Source organism: Phaseolus vulgaris, chromosome 8 (assembly GCF_000499845.2).
Source record: "Phaseolus vulgaris cultivar G19833 chromosome 8, P. vulgaris v2.0, whole genome shotgun sequence".
NCBI lineage: Eukaryota > Viridiplantae > Streptophyta > Magnoliopsida > Fabales > Fabaceae > Phaseolus > Phaseolus vulgaris.
Window position 1 is genome coordinate 45057759 of NC_023752.2, and position 25502 is coordinate 45083260.

Here is a 25502-nt window from a genome sequence, read left to right on the forward strand (position 1 = left end):
AAATGAAAACACACATACTCTCTTTATTCTTGAAGTTTCTCTTTTAAGCACCCACTATGCATGTGCCAAGATGTCTCTTGACTTTCAAAGAACCTTGCAAGAAATATACAATTGAAAGTGTAGGTACAAAGATTGACTTTACTCTTGTCACTTTTCCCTTTGACAGTCATTCTTCAAGCCCAAAGATGATTCTTGGCTGCCAAGGATACCTACAAGAGAGGATTAAGAAGCAAGATTTGGTCCCCTTATGAATTTGTGTCCTATGATGTTAGTAGGAGTCTTAAGAACCTTAGAAACCTTAGGAACCAATTTCAAAATACCTTTAGGAACAGAAAACCTTCTTACTCTGCAGAATCTAATAGTGTGGCCCCTTTTCATGCAGTAATGACAAATTTCAACCGGTTGTTTCGATAAAACAACAGGTTGTTTTTCAAAGAAACTTGAAGAGGGTTTTGAAACAAATTTGTTCTTGCTGTTTGGATTAAACCCCAACCCAACCTTGCTAAAAACACATTTTTGAGAAGCAAGAACAGTTTTAAGATTGGATTGGCCTTTGGAAAACTTGTCCATGGTTTTTAAAAGATAGTGAACCTTCTTTTGAAGAGATTCACAATTTTCACAAAAGCTTGAATCAACACACTTACAAGAAGAGTTTTGGTAAATCATTTCCAAATTTTCAAAATCAGTTTTTGAATTGTTCAACTCTTCTTCCAAGATCTTGACTCTATTTTCCAATGAGTTGTTTAAACCTTTCAATCGTTTATTTAAAAGGGCCAACCTATTAGCTTCTTCATGAGTCTCATTGAAAGCCTCAAGAAGTTGGCTATACTTTTCAACATTAATGGAAGAGCTTGAACTTACACTGCTTGTGTCACTTTCTTGTTTTGTCATTAGACATAAATTTGCTTCTTCTTCGTCAATGGAAGAGGAGCTTGATGAGTCACCATTGTAAGCTCTTCTTGATTTTCCTTTCTTCCCATGCTTCTTGATGTTTTTCCTCTCTTTGTTGGGACATTCAGTTTTAATATGACCATGTTCACCACATCCAAAGCATGTATAATTGTTAGTGTTAAACTCAGTAGGTTTCTTGTTATCATACCTGTTGGATGAGTCACTTTTGTTGTTTCTCTTCTTTAGGAACTTGCTGAATTTCTTAAACAGCAACCTAAATGTTTCCTCTTCACTCTCATCACTTGAGTATTGACAGTTTTTGTTCCCAGCAGCTTGACTTGACCTAGATTCTTCTTTTGTCATAAGACAAACCTTCTTTCTGGATTCTGGAGAAAAAGATTCATCATAAGATTCTTCTTTGTCCATCAAGACACTCCTTGGATACTTGTGATACTCTTCAAGGGTATTCCACATTTCTTTGGAAGAACTACATTCTGAAACCTTGAGAAATTCATTAGAATCAAGTGCAGATACAATGATGTTCATAGCTACACAATCAAGATGTTCTCTTTCAGAAGAAACATTTTCAGATATAGGCATGAGATAGCTATTTGTAATAACATTCGAGATTTTTCAATCTATAGATTCAACAAAGAATTTCATTCTAACCATCCATAATTGATAATTCAATCTACAAAACAGAGGTGGCCTGTTAATTGAGGCACCCTCCCCAAAAGGTAGTTTTTCAGCCATAGAAAAAAGATTTAGGATCGAAAACTTGAATAACTTTCAAGAACTTAGATCTTGATGCCAATTGTTAGAATACATGGCCTTAAACGAGAGGGGGGTGAATTGTTTAAGAGGGATTTTCGCAAACTTTGAAGGTATAATGAAAATCAATGCTGAATTGCAGAGAAAAGAATCAAGGAAACAAATACCCAAAACTGTTTTAAGATGATATCAGAAAAACAATCGATTGTTTTGTTGAAACAATCAGTTGTTTTTAACAACAGTTTATAAAAACAACTTAAAAACAAAATTTAAAGAGTTAAGGGTAAGAGATAAGCACACAAGCAATTTATACTGGTTCACTCTTACACCAAGAGCTACATCCAGTCCCCAGAAACCACTGGGTATTCCACTATGCAATCTAAACCAGATTACAAACACCACACACCAAAGTAGTGACCTTGAACCCCTCAAGAAACACACTACCTTTGGCAAACCACACCAAGAATATTGATCTTGAACACCTCAAGAACACACAACATTCCTTGGCAACACAACTACAGAAATACAGTAATCAAGGAAGAAGGGAATAGAATACACCTGGGTATTACAAAGCTTAAAGTTCAGAATTACAACCCAATCCTATTCCACACACTTAAGAATGATCCAAAGCTCTTTCAAATCTTGGAAAAACTGTTTTGATAAAGTATTTTTTTTACTTTAAGATTAGGAGCGTAAAACCACCTTTATATAGACCCACCAAGTGGTCAAAAGCATTTAATAAAGAAGTCAAGTTAGTTAGGATCATTTAAAACATATTAAAACTGCTTAACAGAATTCTATTAAGGTATGCATGAAAACAATCGGTTGTTTTGTCTAAACAATCGATTGTTTTGGTTTGACAGCAAAGTCAATCAAGTTTTTCAAAAACAGCTAAGTTAAAACAACCTGTTGTTTTGAAAAACAACCTGTTGAATTTTTTACAGCTTTTTAGAAAACACATCTTTTCAAAAGGTTAAAGATTCAAATGAACTTGGATCAACTTAAGGAGTGAATTAACAAGTTTCAAACAACTAGACAACACACACACCCAGCAGCAAGCAAGGTCTTCAAGCTTTCCTCTTGGATTTGGAGACATCAAAGCATCTTGTTCAACAATATACAATTTAATTAAATAATTACAAAAAGTTTAGTGGTCATGACCTACTTTATTAATGAATTCAATAATATGTAAAAATTTCTTAATTTTGTACCAGTTGGTACTAGACGAACCAGTCCACTCGGTATCGGTGACCGGCCGGCCGTGTTAAAACACATTTTAAAGCACTTAATAAATGACAATAATGACAATAATGACAGTTGTGGGAATTCTTTTTTATGCATAATCATGTCTCACTTAATGCGAGTGATATCTCCAACAAATCAGTTCAGCACTGATTAACTTAAAGATATTAAAGATATTCTCCACATATATATACAAATATACCAATATATCTCCCTATAAATCAGGGATCACGCAACACATCAGTTAACAATTGATATTCGACCCATCACAGCAAGGATCTATGACTGAACATTATAAATATACCCTTGACAGAGGTGTAAGGTACGCTTTAATCAATGTTACAAATACACACTTTTTACATAGAGTACTTACTTATCGTCGGAGTACATTTTTCAGGACAACCTCGACCGAGCGTCAGCAATCAAAGGAGGAGACTCAAAGGAAGGAATGAGGAGGCAACCACCACTTCAACAATTGTACAACTAGTTTCAGGTACTATCTAGGCTCACTTTGCCTATACAGGTACATATTCCATCTTCCACTATTTTTCTCCTCTCTTCTTCTAATTTACTCTTCAACTCTTCACTATTGATATAATATATCAATATCTAGATTGTCTATGATAATTCAAACATGAATTTATGTTAAGCATTTTAGTTTATATCAATTTAGTATTCTCTTTACTTACACTTAAAATCTTTTATCGATCATACTTCACTCAACATACATGTGTTAAGTTTGTATATCTCCCTCTTTGCTTCCTATTTGAGTTTAGTGTAATAGAAAAATAGGATGGAAATTTCATTGTATTTCATAATTATGCATAATCACAAAGCAAAGGCACCTTATTGACCTTCAAGCCAAAGTCTTTAAGATGTTGTTTGATCCAAAGGATTTGAGCACAACATCTACCAGCAGCTATGTACTCAACTTTTGTAGTTGAGAGGGCACACAAGCTTGTTTCTTGCTATGCCAAGATATGAGGCTTGAACCAAAAAGATGACATGTACCAGTTGTGCTCTTTCTATCCAGCTTGCACCCTTCAAAATGAGAATCAGAATATCCAACTAGATTTATAGAAGAGTGAGAGGGATACCATAAACCAACATTGGTTGTGCCTTTGAGATATTTCAGAATTCATTTGGCAGCCTTGAAATGAGATTCTTTTGGATTTGATTGAAATCTAGCACATAGGCAAACATCAAACATGGTGTCTGGCCTGCTAGCAATGAGATAGAGCAAAGAACCAATCAATCCTCTGAATTTAGTTTGACCTACTGTTGTTCAAGCCAAGTCAGCATCCATATAACAACTTGTAGACATTAGTGTGAATGCCTCTTTATAGTTTTCCATCTCAAACATCTTGAGAATCTCCTTACAGTACTTGGTTTGGCTTAGGAAGATGCCATCCTTTTATTGCTTGACCTGCAACCCTAGCTCTCTCATCATAGACATTTCAAACTCCCCCTGCATAGCTGCCATAAATTCCTCACATAGACAATCATTAGTAGCACTAAATATGATATGATCAACATAAATTTGAACCAAGATGATGGCTGATTTTGACTTTTTAATAAAAAAAAGTCTTATCAATTTTGCCTCTCTCATAGCCATGAGACAAGAGAAAATTGCTAAGTCTCTCATACCACTATCTTGGGGCTTGCTTGACATACAAGGCCTTTTTCAACTTGTACACATGATTAGGATGTTGATGATCTTCAAAATCGAGTGGTTGTGAGACATAAACCTCTTCATTAATGAATCCATTGAGAAATGCTCTCTTTACATCCATCTGAAACAATTTGAAACCACTCATACAAGCAAAAGCAAGTAGTAGTCTCCCAACTTCCAATCTGGCCACTAGTGCAAAGGTTTCATCATATGCAATGTCTTCCTCTTGATTGCAACCTTTAGCAACCAACCTAGCATTGTTTCTTGTTATCACACCAGCTTCATCCATTTATTTCTGAACACCCACTTGGTTCCAATGACATTCATGCAATCAGTCTTAGGAACAAGATGTTAGAATGAAAGGCTTTAAACAAGAGGCGGGGTGAATTGTTTAATGAAAGATTTTCGAAAATACTGGACAAGAATGAAGATTAATGCAAAATCATAGAATAAGCAATCAAATAAGCCAAGAAACAAAACTGTTTTAAATTGATTCCAGAAAATCAATCGGTTGTTTATGCGAATCAACCGATTGTTTTTATCAGCACTTTACAAAAACACAGATCAAACAGTTTTAAAGCAGTGAGGGACAGAGAGATTCACACACACAATGTTTATATCGGTTCACTCTTAACCTGAGCTACATCCAGTCCCCCAAAAACCCCTGGGTATTCCATTAGGTAATCAACCACAGATTACACAACACAAACACCAAAGATGTGATCTTGAACCCTTCAAGAACACTCACCCTCTTTGAAACACAAACGCTATAGGTCAGAACACCCTCTGACTGTAGACACCAATACCTTTCAAGTACAAATATGCAATGAAATACAAGTAAGAACAGGAAATATCACACCTAATACAAAAGGATTACAGCAGTTCCTATTCCACTCTTAACCAAAGCAATCTTGCAATCTTCGAAAACTTTTAATCTTTTTGGTAATATGATCTCTCTTACATTTTATAGATATGAACACTAGTTATATAGCCTCACAAATAGTCATTTTAGACTTTCAATCAGGGGCCAAAAAAGATTTGAATCATGAAAAACATATTTAACAGACTTAATCAATTTTGTTATGATTTTTAAAAAATAATCGATTGAAAGATCGATTCAACCGATTGAATTGGCCTTGACTGTGAGGTTAGCCAATTTCAGCTTTTTCAAATCCTTTTCAAAACCACCAAATGTAAAACAACCGATTGAAACAATAAGTCAACAGGTTGTTTTTCACTACTTTGAAAAACATTTTTCTTTTGAAAGAACTTGATTGATTCAGTTTTGGATCAAGCTAAGAGTGAATTGACAAATTCTAATCTAACCAAAACCCATGCCCACGAGCAGCAACCTAGTCTTCAAGCAATCTTTATGGATTTGGAGACATCAAAACTTTGATTTCAATAATTTCCCCCTATTTGATGAAGACAAATCCCTAGTTTGCTTGGGATGTTTTATTTGAATTTGACAATACCTACAAAACACAAAATGTGCATGTACTAGAGGTAATAATTTCCAGATATCATTAGCACCACATAACTAGTTTTCACTTAGTGATTCCCATAAGGAAAATCAGCAAAATTAGTGTGAAAACTAGTGAAAGCAAGGTGCAAATCAAAGTATATGCAACAGTTTGCAAATAAGAATAAAGAAGCATATAAACCAACTTTTAAAGCAGAATATAAGCCACATTACAAACCATAAACTTCTCCCCCTATTTTTCTTCACAAATAGACTCAAATGAGGGATAAAAACAGCATTAAAAAGAGAGAAAACAAATTGTTTAGATGATAAACCCGAAATAGAAGAAAGCTTAAAATTTTCTTCAATCTTCTTGGCCATATTGCAACTCAAATAGTTGATTCTGCACAACTTCAATTTTCTCATTCAGGCTTTGAAACTTTGCCACACAGAACTCATGATGAGTTCTTTGATCATGTTCAAATTTGTCCAACCTATTCACCACAAGCCTTTCAAATGGAGACATGGATGTGATTCGTTCTTCCATGTTCACATCACTTGACCAGCTTCAAGGGCATCAACAAGTTCATATCCAGTAGCAGCAACTTCCCTTTCATTCTTTTCTCCAATGTGAGCTTCACTTGATGAGCCAGGTTGGTCACCATCTTTGCTCACCCATCTTTCACTAATTTTGGTGAATTCCATTTTGCTTAGGGATCCATTATTGATTTCACTTGAGGTTTTGACAATTTCAGATTGCTCTTCTTCCAAATGCACTTCAAAATAGTGCAAAAATTTAGTAATTAAGATAGCATAAGGGTAATGGTAGTCACTTAACCTTATATACTTTTGCATATGCTCCTTGATGATGTGAATCCAGTTAACTTTCACTTTGTTCATAATACAATAGATGAGCACAAGGTCCTCTTATGTTAGCATTGAATGATTGTTGCCTTTTGGGGTTAGCATCCATGAGATAATGAAGGCAATGAGCCTTTCATTCAGTTTCCATCCACCCACAAAGAAGTTTCTTACTCTTGATTGAGGATTCTTTAAGCAGCTCATGTAAAACTGCATCTTGTTGAATTCTTCAACAACACCTATATTTCATTTATTGATCCACAACCCATCATGTTTTAAACCAGTAATTGCAGTCCAGACTTCATGAGTGATGTCCATGTCCACCCCTTTCACATGTGAACAAATATTGTCACTAATGATTTGGAAATTGGTGTAGAAGACTCTTATCAAATCTGGATAGATGTTCCCAAACATTTCAAGGAACCTTTTCAGCATTTGTTCCTTCAGAAGACTCTTCACTTCCATGAGTTTCTGTTCCTTCAACCAGTTGAAAGTGACAAGTTCTGGATTGTTGATCATCTTCCTATTTGTTTCATGGAGATACTTCTCAATTTTCTCATCCTCTCCCGATAACCATCCTTTAAGCGCCCACCCCTCTTTATTCCATGTGTTTTCATCCTTTTAGAGGAAGGAGGTGTGGAATCCATGGAGGAAGAAGGAGATAACAGAAGTAGAGAGAGGAAGACAACATATTTGATATGAAGGCAAAAGAGTAATCAATGAGTTGATTCTGTGAAGAAAAAACAATTGCGCAAATATGGTTATATAGCAGTAAAAGTAGTTACATAGTTTGGCTTTTAGTGGGTTGATTTCATCAGAAAGAAGAATTTGTTCAGAGAATAACTGACCCACGTCAGCCATTGACCAAAATTCACATGACCAACACATGGAGAATTAACTAGTCATAAAAGCTCTTAAATTTCCAATAGTTATAGAATATATTCCCTCTAAGATCAAAAATAACTTCCAATCAGGTTATTTTCAAAGCAATAATAAATGCAACTTTGACCCAATACTGTTTGGAATTAAGAGAAATAATTGTACCAAAGGAAAAGGTATCAAAACTGCTTTAAAACAAACTGACAGAGAGAAAACAATCGGTTGTTTCATAAAAACTATCGGTTTTTTTCTGCACCTGAAAAAATCTTTCCAAATTAAAAAAAAAAATGGCAATGTTAAACAAACATTTTGATGATTTCTTAAAACATAAAGTAGAGATATATTTCACAACAGATGTGCACAAGAGAAACAATTCAATCAATGTCTCATCAAATCATAATGAATCAAGTACACATAGTGAGAAATAAGAGTTTCAATATTTAAGTGTTTAACTCTTATGACAGTAGTATTATACATCACAAAATGTATTAGGTGTTTAGCTTTCTTGCTATCTGACTCCGTCCATTAAGACCAATGTTTTTCAACACACATCATCTTTTTTCTGTTTTTGGAATAAAATGACAATTTTCAATAGCATCCCATATCCCTTTATATGTTTATTCTACAAAAAAAATCATTCTAAATTTCCAAAATTCATAGTTTACACCACATTACAGAGGTTGTCTATTTATAGAAGCACCCTCCCCAAAGGGTAGTTTATCATCCATATAAAAAAAATTTGAATCAAAACCTTGAGTAACTTTCAAGCACCTAGCTCTTGATACCAATTGTTAGAATTAAAGACTTTAAACAAGAGGGGGTGAATTTTTTAATGAAAGATTTTCGAAAATACTGGACAAGAATGAAGATTAATGCAGAATCACAAAATAAGCAATCAGTCCAGAAAATCAATCGGTTGTTTATGCGAATCAACCGATTGTTTTTATCAGCACTTTACAAAAACACAGATCAAACAGTTTTAAAGCAGTGAGGGACAGAGAGATTCACACACACAATGTTTATATCGGTTCACTCTTAACCTGAGCTACATCCAGTCCCCCAAAAACCCCTGGGTATTCCATTAGGTAATCAACCACAGATTACACAACACAAACACCAAAGATGTGATCTTGAACCCTTCAAGAACACTCACCCTCTTTGAAACACAAACGCTATAGGTCAGAACACCCTCTGACTGTAGATACTAGTACCTTTCAAGTTTAATAAATATGAATTGAAATACAAGTAAGAACAAGAAAGATCACACCTAATACAAAAGGATTACAACAGTTCCTATTCCACTCTTAACCAAAGCAAAGCAATCTTGCAATCTTGGAAAATTTTTAATCTTTTTGGTAATATGATCTCTCTTACATTTTAGAGATATGAGCACTAGTTATATAGCCTAAAAAATAGTCGTTTTTGACTTTTAATCAGGGGCCAAAATCGATTTGAATCATGAAAGCAGATTTAACAGACTTAAACAATTTTGTTAAGATTTTTAAAAAACAATCAATTGAAAGCTCGATTCAACCGATTGAATTGGTCCTAACTTTGAGGTCAGCCAATTTCATCTTTTTCAAATCCTTTTCAAAACCACCAGTTGTAAAACAACCGATTTAAACGATAAATCAACAAGTTGTATTTCACTACTTTGAAAAACACATCTCTTTTGAAAGAACTTGATTGATTCATTTTTGGATCAAGCAAAGAGTGGATTGAAAAATTCTAATCTACCTAGAACCCATGCCCACAAGCAACAACCTAGTATTCAAGCAATTTTCATGGATTTGGAGACATCAAAGCTTTGATTTCAATAATAAGTAGCATGGATGATAAAGAATAAATCATGGTGTGATAATTTAATTAATTTAATCAAAATCTTTAAGTGAGAGAATGGGACAAAAGTCCCACATTAGGGAAAATTACTTATGTACTTACCTTCCTTATTAAAAAAGAAGCACACTATTTTTTTAGTAAGACACACCTAAAGCATTTGCTTATTCTTTTCTACTACTTTAGTGCTTAAGAAAAAAAAATATGAAAGGAAAAATAGTTTTTCCTTTAAGGCTCTTCCAGTACTTATCTTTTCCTATTTCGAGGAGATGGTGATATTGTTTTCTCCTTAGATTTAAGGAGATGGGTATTGTAATTTTCTTTCCTTTAATAAAATTATCATAGTTTTAGTTCTTATGTTATTACTCTTTGGTACCCCACAAACTAGGGAGCAAATGTTAATAAGACCCAACTCTGTAAGTTTTTCTCTAACAATGTGACAGTCTGTTTCAATGTTTTTAGTTTGCTCATGAAACACAAGATTGACTTCTATTTTCCTTGCTACATCATTGTCACAATATAGAAGGAAGATTGCTACCTTCCTTTTATAAACTGTTGACAAAAACAACCGGTCGAATCGTATAAACAACCGGTTAATTTTCTGGAAATCAACTAAAACAGTTTTGTAACTTGAGCATTTTCATTCCTTTGGCTTTGATTCTTCATTGGCTTTCTCCATACCTTCAAAGTTTGCAAAAAACGTTAAAAAAACAATTCACCCCCCCTCCTCCGTCTTGTTTTAGGCCTACAATTCTAACAAGTAAGAATTTAGAAAAAAAAGTTATAAAAGATATTATAGCTCACTGGATTTGTTCCAGAGACAATTTTGGTGCAATGTTGAAAATGGCTAAGCCAAGCTGGCATATGCTGAGCAAACTTGGCTTACATGGAGCGGATACGATATATGTTGAGCATATTTGGCTTGCGCTAAGTGGAACTATGCAAAAAAAACTTATTAAAACAGATATAATTGAGATTAGGGAAAGAGAGAATCACACAAACAAATTTATACTGGTTCACTCTTACACCAAGAGCTACATCCAGTCACCATAAACAACTAGTATTCCACTATGTAATCAACCACAGATTACAAACCACACACACCAAAGAAGTGATCTTGAACCCCTCAAGACACACACTTCCTTTGGCAATACAACACACCACAGATCAGAACAACCTCTAACTCTGTGAAACATAATTCTTTACATAAATACAGATCAAGAAAGAATAAGGAAAGATCACACCTGATACAGATTGAATTACAAAAAATTACACAACAGTCTTATTCCACTCTTAGACAAGTTCAATCAAAGCTTGATGTATATCTTGGATAAAACTGATTTCAAAAGATTAATCTGATATCATTACTCCCAGGAGCGTGAAACCAACTATTTAAACTCCAAAAGGCAGTTAAAAAGTTAAAAACATTTAATGAAGGAGCCAAAGCATTTTGAATCAATTAAAACATATTTACGAAACTTAACAAATTCTGTTAAGGATTTTAAAAAACAATTGGTTGAATTGTCGAAACAACTGATTGAATTGGCTTGACAGCAAAGTCAACCAATTTCAAGCTTTGTCAAAACCTGTTTCAAAAACACTAAGTGTTAAACAACCGATTGAAACGATAAAACAACTGGTTGTTTTTCCACTTCTTTGTAAAACTTTTTTTTGAAAAGGATTTGATTTAAACCAACTTTGAATCCTAACTAAGAGTGGAATTACAAATTCAAACTACTCAGAACTTACACACACAAGTTACAACCAGCCTTCAAGCAATCCATATAGATTTGGAGACATCAAAGCACTTGTTCAACATTACTTAGCAAACATTTTAAAGTTTACTTAAAATGCACAACCCCAAACAACTTTTTAATATATATATATATATATATATATATATTCCCAATATTTGAACTATATTATAATATTATCGTAATTAAATTTCCTTAATTTATGAATTCAAACCTAACATCAAGATTTTAGAAGGATAAGTTTCTATCACAATAAGTGTTAAATTGGTGCAAAATAGTTAATACTGCTAAACAACCTAAACATATATATAACAAAAGAAGACCAACAGATGCCAAAACACAATAATCCAACTAAAGAATTAAGCCAGTTTCTTTTCCCGCATGATTCACAACTTTGTAGACCATCAAAGAAAAACCTTGTAACCTATATCAATCCCAACAACCTCATGTGAGTGATACTAACAAATGATTATTAATGGTGAAATTTATAATCCAATACCTTTCTCTAGCAATTTGTAACGAAACCATAACAACAATCATTATCATCTTTTTCCTATGGATGTTGAAAACAACAAAGGTTCGACCTACTTCCAAGTGATTCAAGGTTAATGTACTTTATGTGTTTTTAAATCCCAATAAAAGATAAAAACTCATCCTTTAGATATATAATCTGAGAAGTTCTAGATTTAACGGTTGTTACTATCATTCATTACTCGTGTATTTTGTTACAAATAAAAAGATTAGATGGAGTCTTCAAATTTTGTTATAAACTAATTTAAATAACATATTCAACAAAATAAGTTCCTAAAACATCACCATAACTAGATTATAAGACCACAAAACATGATATCAGAATAGAGAGATCTTCGTCGTTAGTAGATATCAGATTTTTGGATTGTTTAAAACACATGTATAGAGAGTAAGTAAAATATTGTAATGGAACCAACAAATTGTTGGTATATAAACGCTATAATGGAGATTTAAAACTAAAATATGTATTGTTTATTAGACTGATCTCTTGAACATATTCAATCTTTTGTATTGACAAGGTTATTGATTTTTTGTGGGGACGAGGGCAAAAGGTATTGTAATATGGTATAAATGTGTGTAGCTCAAAGTTTTGTTGTAAGAATTGTGGTAGGTATAAGCTTTCGTACATACTTGATGCAAGGTTTTTTGGTATGATAGGCTTAAGTACATAGAGTATCGTATCTATTAATATATAGTAAGGTTATGGGCTCGAGTACTCAAAATGGGTTGTTTCTTTTCGCATCTCCATAACTTATCATGACACCTCATAGGTCAGGCAAAGACCTTTTTGTTTATAAAAATTACATTTCGGATTCTACAATTTGAAAATATGTATTTTTTTCTATTTACACCTTCTGAATTTTACAATCCAACAGGTATTTCTAGATCTGAAAATACCTTTCAAATTATACAATCTAAAATATATTTTTTTTCTTAAAAAAGTACATTTCGAATTACGAAATCTGAAAGATATTCCTGAATCTGAAAATTTTGTGATATGGAAATATCTTTCGAATTCTATAACCTTTAATGTATTTTATAAAGGAACTCATTTTAGATTATAGAATCTAAACCAAATTCTATAATTTAGAATTTTTCCGAATCACCCATTCTGAAATGAAAATCATTAATAAAAAGATAGTATTTTTAGTATTTTAAGAAGTATGAGTTACAATAATAAATTATGGAGTGCAAGAAGAAATAGCCCTCAAAATTATCAATGTAATTTTATTATTTTTATAAAAATAATGAATACCAAAATATTCTTAGTAATTATCTGGAATTAAAATATTTTCAGGTTTTGTTTTCTAGAATTTATTTTTTTAATGTAGTTTTTGGATTTTGAAATTGTTTTTTTAAACAAGATTTTAGTTTTTCAATTTTATTTTGTATTTTTTCTTTTTCAAAATCTATATTTTAATTTTTAATTTTAAAATAAAGAGCAATTTTAGAATTTCAAAAGCTGATTGAGTGAAGACCTAAAATAATTGAGTGCAGGAATCAAATGTGAAAAAAGAAAATTTGTATTGGATTTCCGAAATGGTAACTTAAGGGTATAAGTTCAAAAAGTTATTTTTGTTCTCAATATTTTAGTTAAAATTCCTAAAACTAATCTTCTTTAAATTCTGGAAAGGTCGCTTTAAGGATCTATTTATAAGTTCAAACATCTATCTTTAGTTTTTTTTTTTTTTTGGAAATAATAAGTTTTACAGGACAAAATATTACTTAATCATAGACTTTGACCTTTAAGTTAGCTACCTAAGAATTTTGCATATTGGTCAGTTACTCTTGATCCTTTCTTAAATATAAGATTTATGCGAAAGGTCCTTTGAACCTTAACTTAGGATCTAATAGTCCAAATATTTGATGTCTGGTGTGGATGTGATCCATGATATATCTGATGAGTGGAAAGGTTTAATGAGTAATAACTAAGGTCTCAAATAGGATGGAAAAATGAAGAGTGCTAACTGTATGTAAAACACACAAATGATGAATATTCTATTTCTAATGTGACCAAAACATGTAGGATAGCTTTTGTGTACATTGAGTGAGCATTGAGTTAAACGATTACTTGATTGTAAGGTAATACAAATCCACCAAAGTGTATCAGTGGAACTGAGTTGACTTGCTTTGTCCCGTGTCAATGGCTACTCCATGCTTTCACTGTGGCAGTCTCGCTTTCTCACTCTTCCATCTAATACTCCTATTCTCCTCGCTCCTCCTCACCGCAACGGCAACCCAAAGTCACGAACAACAGCAACAAGAAGACACTCCCATCACCCGCTTCCAGCGCTACCTCCGCATCAACACGGCCCACCCCACCCCTGACTACTACTCCGCAGTCTCCTTCCTCAAAGCCCAGGCCCATTCCTTGGGCCTCACCTCCAACACCATCGAGTTCACCCCAGGAAAGCCCCTCCTCCTCCTCACCTGGCCCGGCTCAAACCCCTCCCTCCCCTCCCTCCTACTCAACTCCCACCTCGACTCCGTCCCCGCCGAGCCCGCCAAATGGCTCCACCCTCCCTTCTCTGCCCACCGCACCTCCGACGGCAACGTCTTCGCCCGCGGCGCCCAGGACGACAAATGCATCGCCATCCAGTACCTCGAGGCCATCCGCAACCTCAAGGCCCACGCCTTCTCCCCTCTCCGCTCCGTCCACATTTCCCTCGTCCCCGAAGAAGAGATAGGCGGCTTGGACGGCTTCGCGAAGTTCATCGAGTCCGATGACTTCCTCCGCCTCAACGTTGGCTTCGCGCTCGACGAGGGGCAGGCCTCGCCCGGCGACGAATTTAGGGTTTTCTACGCGGATAGGGTTCCGTGGAACGTGAAGATCCGGGCCAAGGGAGCGCCCGGGCACGGGGCGAGGATGTACGATGGAAGTGCGATGGAGAATCTGATGGAGAGTTTGGAGGTTGTGAGTAGGTTCAGGGAGAGCCAGTTTGACGTGGTTAAGGCTGGGAAAGCGCTGAACGCCGAGGTTGTGTCGGTGAATACGGTTTATGTTAAGGCTGGTGTTCCTTCTGATGATGTGAGTTTGGGATTGCTTGGTCTGGCTTGGTTTTGATTTGATTGAACGTGGTTTTTGGAATTACTGATGTTTTTTTGTGCAGGGGTTTGCGATGAATGTGCAACCTTCGGAGGCGGAGGCTGGTTTTGATCTTAGGCTGACGCCGACGACGGACCCGGACGAGATGAGGAGGAGAATTGCACTGGAATGGGCGCCTGCTGTTAGGAATATGTCCTATGAGGTGAGATTTTTTATGAAAAAAAAAATCTTATTTACCTTTTGGATATTTGCCTGATTGGGATGTAAGCTGGAAAATGAAACTGGGTTGATTGTTTAAACGTGGTGAAGAAAATTGGCTTTTAATTCGAAATAGGAGATGCGTTGATTCACTAGGATTGGACTAATGAGTCATTATCCTTATTACCAAAGTAGGCTGCAAGGCAAAGATCCTGATTTTCCTGTAAGATATTTGGTGCCAGTTAAGTTTAATATATTTTTAAGAGCAATGCTTCTGTTAGTTTCAGGTATCAACTAGTTTGTTTGTTATTTAGTTGCTTCTAACTGAACGACAATCCACCATCTTAGTTCCTTCTACATTTGTGATTTCGGAAAAGTGGGAAAGATCTGTTGATTATCATTCAAACGGGAAAACAGACACATCATGGCCAGTTTGTATGTTGTCATTGGCTGTAGTTTTTGTTCTAGTAGGAATTTAGATCCCTTGCTTGTGTACTGCTGCCTTGTTCTGGCATGAATTTGGATTTCCCTTGCTTGGGTACTAAGACATAGTTCTGGTGCTGTAATCTTGTATTGTTGCATCATGCAGAAGATGAAAACATTTGCTATGTATTTAAGGCTTGTTTACCTTTGATTTTTATTTTGTGTTGTTACTTTTTAGTTACTTTCAGTTTTCATTTTCAATCTATTTCCTGTTCTCAAAGATTTTCATATGAAAATTGGAAACATTTTTTTGTTTTCTCTACTTTCTGCACAAATCTTTGCAAACAATATGATAATTTTGTAATTGAAAATTGAAAACAGGAAATGAAGTAAAAGTAAACAGACTCATTCTATTCCTGTTGGCTGCAATATAGCTCTTCATTTGATGTCTAGGGTTTATAACTAGGTCCGTCAAATAACTTTATAAAGGATTTCTGGAGTCTCCAATATGATCCGTTATCTGATATCGATAACACTGGTCAAAAGGATGTATAGAGATACTTAGCAGTATAGCATGACTGTTTATCATTGGTAGCTAATCTTCAAAATACTGGCTAATCACTCCCTAGGTAGGGCTAAATAAAAGTTTGAAGGGTTTGTATACAAGCATTTTTTTTTATGCTTGTATTAAAGATTTAACTCTTTTATGACGTTTATTAGTGTAATAATCCTTTTCTGTTGGAGGTTAAGAAACAATAGGCTCTGAAGTCTGAACATTATTATGTGTTTTATTGAATTTGTGTCGGTTGGAAGTAAGGAACTGCCGTTGGGATTGGGGGATCTGCTGGTTGGGCTAAACCCATGAAAAAAGACATAGTACTGCATTAATGTATTTATGTATTCTTTTAAGACTTTTGCATACCAAATTAATATATATATATATATATACATATATATGTGTGTGTGTTTCAATCTTGCTTCTAGATGCACCTTGATGAAATTTGATGATTGGTTCAGATTTGGGTGGAAAGGAAGAAAGTTATACATGTGTTTGATGCTGTGATACAAAACGCTAATCAAATACTTCTGTTTCTACTAACTAGCTAGCATAACATCAATAATAATACTAATATTCTAACCCCCTCCCCTAAATTGTAGTTCACTTAGCATCAACCTTCTTACCAAGTTTTAGTAAGTGTTAAGAAGTACGTTTTAAGCCTAACTCAACCTCATAAAACCGGCTCATAGGGATGAGGATTGCACCCACATATATACAATGAAAGGCTCTAATCTCTAGTCGATGTGGGATCTCCAACACACACCCCTCACGCCGAGACTGCCAACTCGTGCGTGAGACTATATATTATGGGTGGTCTGATAGCGGCCCGATAGCGGGTGGCAGGATAGGCCCAACAAATACTCGCTAGGATAGGCTCGAAATGGCTCTGATACCATGTTGAATAGTCTTCAGAATTGTGTCTTTGGTTGTCCTGCTTTTGTCCATGTTCATAGTCCTTATCGGGGTAAGTTAGATCCTCGCGCCATCAAATGTGTCTTCATCGGTTATGCCCCCAACAAAAAGGGGTACAAATGTTATCATCCTCAAAGTCGTAAAGTTTATATTTCCAAAGATGTCACCTTCCATGAAACAGAGTCTTTCTTTCCTAGTTCTCAGCTTCAGGGGGAGAGTATTCAAGAAGCTGAGGACCTTGAGTTGCCACCTTTTCCTTTGTTGCAGGATTTCGTTCTTAGGGAGGATGACAAAGACCCTGCACCAACATCATTACCAGAGAAGAATAATGACGACAAATATTTTGGAAAACAATATCAGCGAAGGCAACAAGAACCCGTCTTAGTCGAACAGCAACTTCAATTGTCTGAACCGGAGGTAAGAACTCTTACCAGTGAGACTCTTGAGGACACCTTAAATACTGCTTTTGAACCTAACCTAAATGATTTACCTATTGCCTTGAGAAAAGAAAAAAGATCTTGTGCCAAATATCCTATATCCCAATTTGTGTCTACAGAAAAACTTTCTATGCAGCACCAGAGTTTTCTTTTAGCTATTGATTCTATCAAAATCCCTACATCGGTACAAGAAGCCTTAAAAGATGAGAACTGGATTCGAGCCATGAATGAAGAAATGAGCGCGTTAGAAAGGAATGAGACTTGGGAGATTGTAAAGACACCAAAAGATAAGAAAGCAGTGGGTTGTAGGTGGATATACACAGTTAAGTATAAGTCTGATGGCACACTGGATCGGTATAAAGCAAGGTTGGTTGTAAAAGGGTACACTCAAACCTATGGGATCGATTATGAGGAGACTTTTGCTCCAGTGGCAAAAATGAATACCGTCAGGATTATTCTCTCCCTGGCAGCACACTTTGGTTGGGCAATGCATCAATTTGATGTTAAAAATGCCTTCTTGCATGGAAGCTTGGAGGAAGAAGTGTACATGGAGATTCCACCTGGTTATGGTATTATTAATGAAGGGAATAAGGCGTGCAGACTTAAGAAGGCCCTATATGGTCTTAAACAATCACCTCGTGCTTGGTTTGGAAGGTTTACTCAAGCTATGGTATCTTTGGGATACCGACAAAGCCAAGGTGACCATACTCTGTTTATAAAACATTCTCAGAATGGTAAACTCACTATACTTTTGGTTTATGTAGATGATATGATTATTACAGGTGATGATGAGATTGAAAAACAAAATTTTAGGGAGAGACTAGCTGCTCAATTTGAAATGAAGGATCTTGGGAAGCTGAAGTACTTCCTTGGGATAGAGGTTGCTTACTCGAGACAGGGCATCTTTATTTCTCAAAGGAAATACATCCTTGATCTTCTCAAAGAGATTGGTAAGTTGGGTTGTAAGCCCACTGGAGTGCCAATAGAGCAAAATCATAGGATTGAGAATGATGAGGAAAACCCAAAAGTGGAGAAGACACAATATCAAAGACTTGTGGGAAAACTCATTTATCTTTCACACACTAGGCCAGATATAGCCTATGCAGTTAGTGTGGTTAGTCAATTTATGCATGATCCAAGAGAAAGACACTTGCAGGCGGTAGATAAAATTATTCAGTACTTAAAAGCCTCTCCAGGAAAAGGATTGCTATTCAAAAAGGGGGAAAACTTATCCATGAAAGTATATACTGATGCTGACTATGCAAGATCGATTGTTGATAGGAGATCCACCACAGGCTACTGCATGTTCTTGGGTGGAAATCTGGTGACATGGAGGAGCAAGAAGCAAAATGTAGTTGCAAGATCAAGTGCAGAGGCAGAATTTAGAGCCATGGCTCAAGGGGTGTGTGAACTCTTATGGATGAAGATCATACTTGATGACCTAAAAATAAAATATGAAGCTCCTATGGGTTTGGCGTGTGATAAAAGTCCGCTATCAGTATTGCACACAATCCGGTTCAACATGATCAAACAAAGCACATAGAGATAGACCGACACTTTATTAAAGAGAAGTCGGATGATGGTCTTATAGCCACTGAGTACATCCCTTCAAGACTCCAATTGGCAGAAATGTTTACTAAGGGACTTCCCACAAAACAATTTGAAGATCTTACTTGCAAGTTGGGAATAATAGATATACATTCACCAACTTGAGGGGGAGTGTTGCATAATCAGGAGAATTATGTTATAATTAAGTGCATATTCCATTTTATATTTATTAAGATAGATTTGTTAGTGATTTGATTTGTACAGCTTTAAACACCCATTATTTCTTGCTTTCATTACCTATTATTTCTTTCCTTAATTAGGTTGTAAAACAGTCTATAAATAGAGACTATAATCACATTTGTAAGATATCTCAGAAATATATTTCATCTATTTTTTCTATTTTTTTCCACTGTTAGAATGCATCTTAGAATATTGGTAGGATACTAAGGCATAAGACTCAAGTCTCATATTGGAAGTAAGCTACGTTTCTGTTTGTATAATAGAATTTTTTTTAATTTCAAATTTGTGCCTATATGTAATGGCCATCCCACTATAGCATTTTTGGGACTGGTTGGCTGCTAAATGTCACCAAGGTTATCAAACTCCAGAGTTTACATAAACTTGTGGGTGCTTGGTAAACTCGTAAGGGTTTTACTTCAAATGAAAACATAATAATTTATTCAAATAACATAGTAATTCAATATTTCAATAACATAATTAAGCATAATAGTTAAAAAAATATAAGTCTCCAATACTAAAATAACTACATTTAGTAGTGAATAGCAATTATACAAGTTCAAAGTACCTCAAATAAATAAGTTCATACAATGATACAAGTATTACAGAACATAAATTGTTAAAGTCATAGAAATTAAATAATTAGAAATGGACAAATGTTAAGTTTCTATGCCCAATCCTCTAATGACATCATCCTCTCCATCATCATCATCTTCATCACAATGTCAGCACCTGATCTATAACTATGAAGGGGACCAAGGACAGATCTATTATTCTATAGACTTTGGGGGCAGTTGCTCCCACAAAGTTTTAAATTTCTCTTACCCTAATATCATAATATGTATGTATATAGTTAGAAATGATTTCCATGTTTTTATGTACTTAAAAATGTCTATCAAATGAGTATTGCCCCCTTAAAGTTATATAAGTGAATATTGCCCCCAACTCTTAAATTTTCTGGATCCCCCGTCGTTGAAGGGGATCAAAACATATTCCCCCACTATTGTCCATAGTTGACATGGATATCTCTTTGGCATACCTAGGAAGGAACATGCAGTAGCACATACATTCTAATTTGGTTGTAACTGAATGCAACAAGAACCTTGTTATGTGTTTCATCAGTGTAATTATTTAGAATCTTTGTTTTCTCCAAATCTTCTAATCCTTATAAATTCTACATAAATATTGTGGTGAGAGGAAATTTTCTGAGGTGACAGTAGAGATGTAAATTTCTATCCTTAAAAAGTATAATTAAGAAAACCTTCTGTCATGAATGGAAATGAGCAGAGGGCAAATGAGGAAAAACAAAAAGTTGCACATGTGGATAGCGAGGTAGTGGACCAGGTGGCAAAAGATTCGTGTGATGTGGGAAGGAGGGTGAGTGAGAGAATCAAAATAACAAATTCACGTTTCAAGGACTACATTTGGAGAGGAAAATAGTACATAGTCCTTTACGGTTATGGGAGAGATGTAGATGAATTTATTCTCTTTCTTCTTTCCCTTTGAGGCTGGTTCGTATTCTGTTACTAGTTTTTTCTGTAACACTATCTCTATGATAGTTTTCTTTTCCTTGTAAGAAATCCCAGGCAAGTTTATAATACATTTTATCTTTTGTTATCTTAAGGAGTTAGTGTTGATTTACACCCTTCCTCGTTAGAAAATGGCTCCTCCCTTTGTTATCTGAGGGCATTAGGTGGGTGTGACGGATGCTATACTTAATTCAGTTCACTATCTTGAATATATAATCGCTTAGTATTGATTGCTATGCATTAATTTCAACCTGTACTAATAAGTAGTTAGAGTTAAAAATATATAAAACTCAAGAGAGAAAGTAACAGTGCCAAAACACTTTCATTAGTCATAAAATTGCCAAATAATTTCATAATATAAATATATATTTTTTCAATTTCAATTCTTGATTTTTTACAGCTATTATATATGAAGGAGTGAGCCTTGAGAAAAAAATCTAAGGCTCAAAAATTGGCTTCTCGTGTGTGATTACTGAACGGAAGGTTTCATTGGTTCATTTACTTAAATTCACTCCTTTTTTATGCATCTCTTGGGTAAAAAAAGTAAGATAATACATGTACTAAAAGATGGATATTAGTGGTTAGTTAAGAACTGTGTTATGCATACGAAAGGGTCACAAGAAACTGCTACCAGAAAAATCTTAAGCTAACAAGCAAGTCAACACAATATCCTTGAAGATTCTTTAATTTGATGGAAAAGGGCTATTGTAGATATGAAAGATTTGGAGTTTTTGTGCCAATGGAATTTCATTCAATGTATGAAATCCTCATTTTCTGTGATGATTTTTGCCGTAGAGGTCTTCCAGGCTACAAGGATCCCTCATACGATAGGGTCAAGACAAGACCACTAACTTTACATGATGAATGGAAACAAAGTATAGACAAGGGGCCTTGTTTCTATTAGATATATGGTATCCTGAGGTAGAGTTTATATTTTCATATGGATGTATCAACTATAAAACTCAATTATAAGAACCATGTGAGAGTTCCATCATAAAAGCTAGCTATAATAGTTGGAGAGTCCAAGGCTTTATAAATCCCACTCCCATACTTCTAATGTAGGATTGAAGTCCCATATAGCGATTGCGTCCTATCGTCCCACCTCATGGTTGCAGCCTAAGTTGGCTATGTGCTAACTCTTTGACTAGTCTCGAATGAGCATTGCACTGTTGGCATCGCTTGTTTACAATTAACACGCATTGTGCAAAACTCATAGCAATTGATAAAAATGTTAGAAGAACCACACTGCAAGAGCTAGCCACAGTAGTCTGATAATCCAACGCCTTGATAATCTCATGCTTTATCACAAAAGCTAGGTATTATAGTTGGAGAGTCCAAGGCCTAGCAAATGGATTCTAACACTTTGCCCCTAATAAATGTTCTTGTAATAAACTGTCCATGAACTTATGTTCTTATATACTGAATACTTTTCTATAGTAGAAAAACAGTTACAATAGAATAATATTTGTCAAAGCCATTGAAAAGGTGAGCCCGCATAAATAAAAAATGAGCTTCAAGTTGTTCCAGAACACTGCAAATTGCAATGTTTCTGGGAATACTATACAACAAGTACCAAAACGCATACTTAGGTGTCTCAACTTTAGAATTGTTGTCATCACGTTACCTCTCTGTCCTACTATAGGATTTCTTGCTTTAGCCACTCTAGTGCCATTTGGCATTGAATGATGAACACCATGAATAATAGTACAAGAGCTTGTAAGCTTTTTCTTTATGCTACGTGGTCTTATTCTATTCCTTTATATTGCCACTTGTTGCTCGGTTGTTGAAACATAAAACCATTGTCGCCATTAATTTCTTGACTGTTATTTATTTTTATCTTGTTTTTTGTGCAACCAAATTTGGAAGATTATTGAGAAAGGACCGATCAGAGACTACATGGGACGCCCCTTAATGACTGCAACTAATGATTCCAATCCATGGTGGTCCGTTTTCAAGCAAGCTATCACATCTGTTAAGGAGAAACTTTCGAGTCCTGAAATTCTTGGATCCACAACTGATGCACGATTCCTCAGACAGAAAGGAATTCCTGTACTCGGTTTCTCCCCAATGAAAAATACTCCCATCTTGCTTCATGATCACAACGAGGTTTAAATCATTATTTTAATTCTTCGTTGTTCTGCATTTCTCATTTCATTCCCCATGAACTGTGCTACTCTAGTATATATATATTTTTTAACTCCCGTCTCTGTTATTTGCAGCACTTAAAAGATACTGTATTCCTGAAGGGAATACAGGTGTACGAGTCTCTTATAAGTTCCTTGAGTACATTTACCGAAGCTTCACATTCCGCCAGTTGATTATGGAGGGAACTTAGTTTCTTAACTCAATAGGAAAACCATGTCTAGCCTTTGTAAGGATGATCTGAGCCATTGGATACCTCCCTCCCCCGAATAATAAGTGGTGTAAAAACATTGATATCTGATATCTTCCAAAAGGAAAAAAAAAATGTTCTGTTGGTTCAATTCACTCATGGTGGGGACTGGGGATGGTACATATTTATTATTGTACTTGTATGAATTGTAATGACAACGAAGATTTTTCTATTAAGTTTATTTAATATAGATGTTAAATCATATATGATTGTGTATCATGGGCCAACGACAGAACCTAACTAACTACATCTGTCCATAAGTTTCATCCTTTGATGGTATGTAAAATCTTCATAAGTAATGCATTTTGCTACGGCGATAAATGCGTAAAGTTTATGGTTAAAGATAGTAGTGTTCATGACCCTTTTTGTTCCATTAATCTAATTTGGTTCAAATTGACTTTTGTAAGGGTTTAGTTTAAGAAATTAGATTTTGCGAACAAGTTTGAATTATACTTTCACTCTTCCTAATTTGATTCAATGTTACATTTTATAAAAATAAATTTCTTAAATAGTTATGTATAAATAATATAAATTTCTAATTTAAAAAAATAGCAAGCGTTTATTTTAGTTTGATATAAGTTTGGCATTTAAATTGTATTTACGGAGTTGCTAGCAAACATAAGTTTTTTTTTAGCAAAGAAAAAGCGGAGCATCAAGAGGGATGTTATAATAATCCTTATACAATATCTAAACACTTAGTAAAAATACCAAACCAGACATATTATTCTAACATAAATATAAAATAATGACTTATTAATTACTAGCATCCTCTTGTTTTACTCTGATGTCAAATGGGTTCTGCATACAAGTGCTTTTGAGCTCTAGACTTATCTCATCAATTGCAAGTAAATAGTAATTTTCATGTTTTTTAAAAAGCTCATTTTGATGATTTGAGAGACTGGAAGTTGGTTATTTTAGACCAGTTCTTAAAAACTCAGTTGTTCATAACATCCTTAAAAGTTTAAACTAGTCCTCATAGAATTAATCTCTCATGTGTATCAAATCCAATCTCTCATGGTGACTCATTTCTCACTCTAGGTTAAGGATATATTTTCCGCTTCTAATCCTCTCTTTCATCCCAAAAACCAGCATCCTTAATGTTAAACAATTTCAAGACATTGTCTACAAGTTCAAAAACAATTGTAGGTTGCACTGTTGCAGTGCATGGACTTACCCCAGTCCCCACCACCATCTCAACTAAATTCTCAATACTTCTTATATTCTTGAATCCAATTGAACAACCTTAAATTTAATTAAATCGTATCTTTCCCATCAAATTCGTTACCCTATTTTGATTTTATTGTGTTCAATCACTATCTGTTTAACTGAAAGTGGAACCTAAGCTCAAATACTGATAACAACGATAGTTCACTAGAAAAATGTCAAAAGATGAAATGGTACTTGTCTGTGCATGCTTTTTTTGTTGTTGCTAAAACAGCATCTATGATGGTTGTTCGAATTAAATCATGTCTTTGCATCATCTTGTCTTTTCATCCTTGTATATCTTATACTCACTATCATTTGAAGACAAGTGAAAGAGATGAGATTATGGAAAAGCAAGAAACTAAAAGAGAAAGTCATTATTATTTATTTACAGATCTATGACAAAAATTACAAATCCATTTTAAAGCTAACTTGTTAAGGTCGTGTAGTTTGAGGGGGGGAAAACTTCTGTATTCATTTTTAATGGCAAAAATGCAATTTCGTAACAAAAATAAGTTTTAACTGTTCTCTGATTTATTTTTTGTTTCACTATTTTCTGCCATAAGATGATGATGATGATACAATTTCAAAACAAACAAAAGAAATGGATTGTGTGGTGTAGTACGAAGTAGCATAGGAAGGTGACTTAATGGTAGTGGATGAAGATTGAAGATGAAGTTGGTGTTGGTGACCCCACAAGACACATATTATTGCGTGATATAAAAAACAGCTATCAAACACTGGATATCACTATGGATATTGTTGTTGATTTGACACTACCCACTGCTACTGCATTTTTTTCTTGGAAGTTTCACTCTATATCCTTTTCCTGTACCAATACAGGAATTTGATATTTAATATTTTAAGTGTTATTACGTTGACAATTAGAAAATTAATCAAATCACATTATAAATTGGTATACATTTTGAAGATTTAGATGTTAAAATAATATTTTGAAAAGTTTTGAGAATATATTTGATGAATTGAAGACCCTCCTCCCCACATGGATTTTGGGTGTTCATTCCCCTGAGCCAACAACCTTCCAAATAAAAAATGATTGAGTGTACTTTCCCCCATACCTCATATTGCCCCATCACAATCTGAATATCTTCACAACTG

General features: G+C 34.7%; 1 protein-coding gene across 1 annotated transcript; it reads left to right on the forward strand.

Annotated features, from left to right (window-relative positions):
• Positions 1-13741: 13741 nt before the first annotated feature.
• Positions 13742-23384, forward strand: LOC137823672 (uncharacterized). The gene is made up of 4 exons (XM_068628896.1): positions 13742-14927; positions 15010-15147; positions 22655-22894; positions 23008-23384. Exons 1-4 carry the CDS (start codon positions 14043-14045, stop codon positions 23104-23106), a joined length of 1362 nt encoding a protein of 453 aa, XP_068484997.1. The 5' UTR covers positions 13742-14042; the 3' UTR covers positions 23107-23384.
• The last annotated feature ends 2118 nt before the right edge of the window (positions 23385-25502 follow it).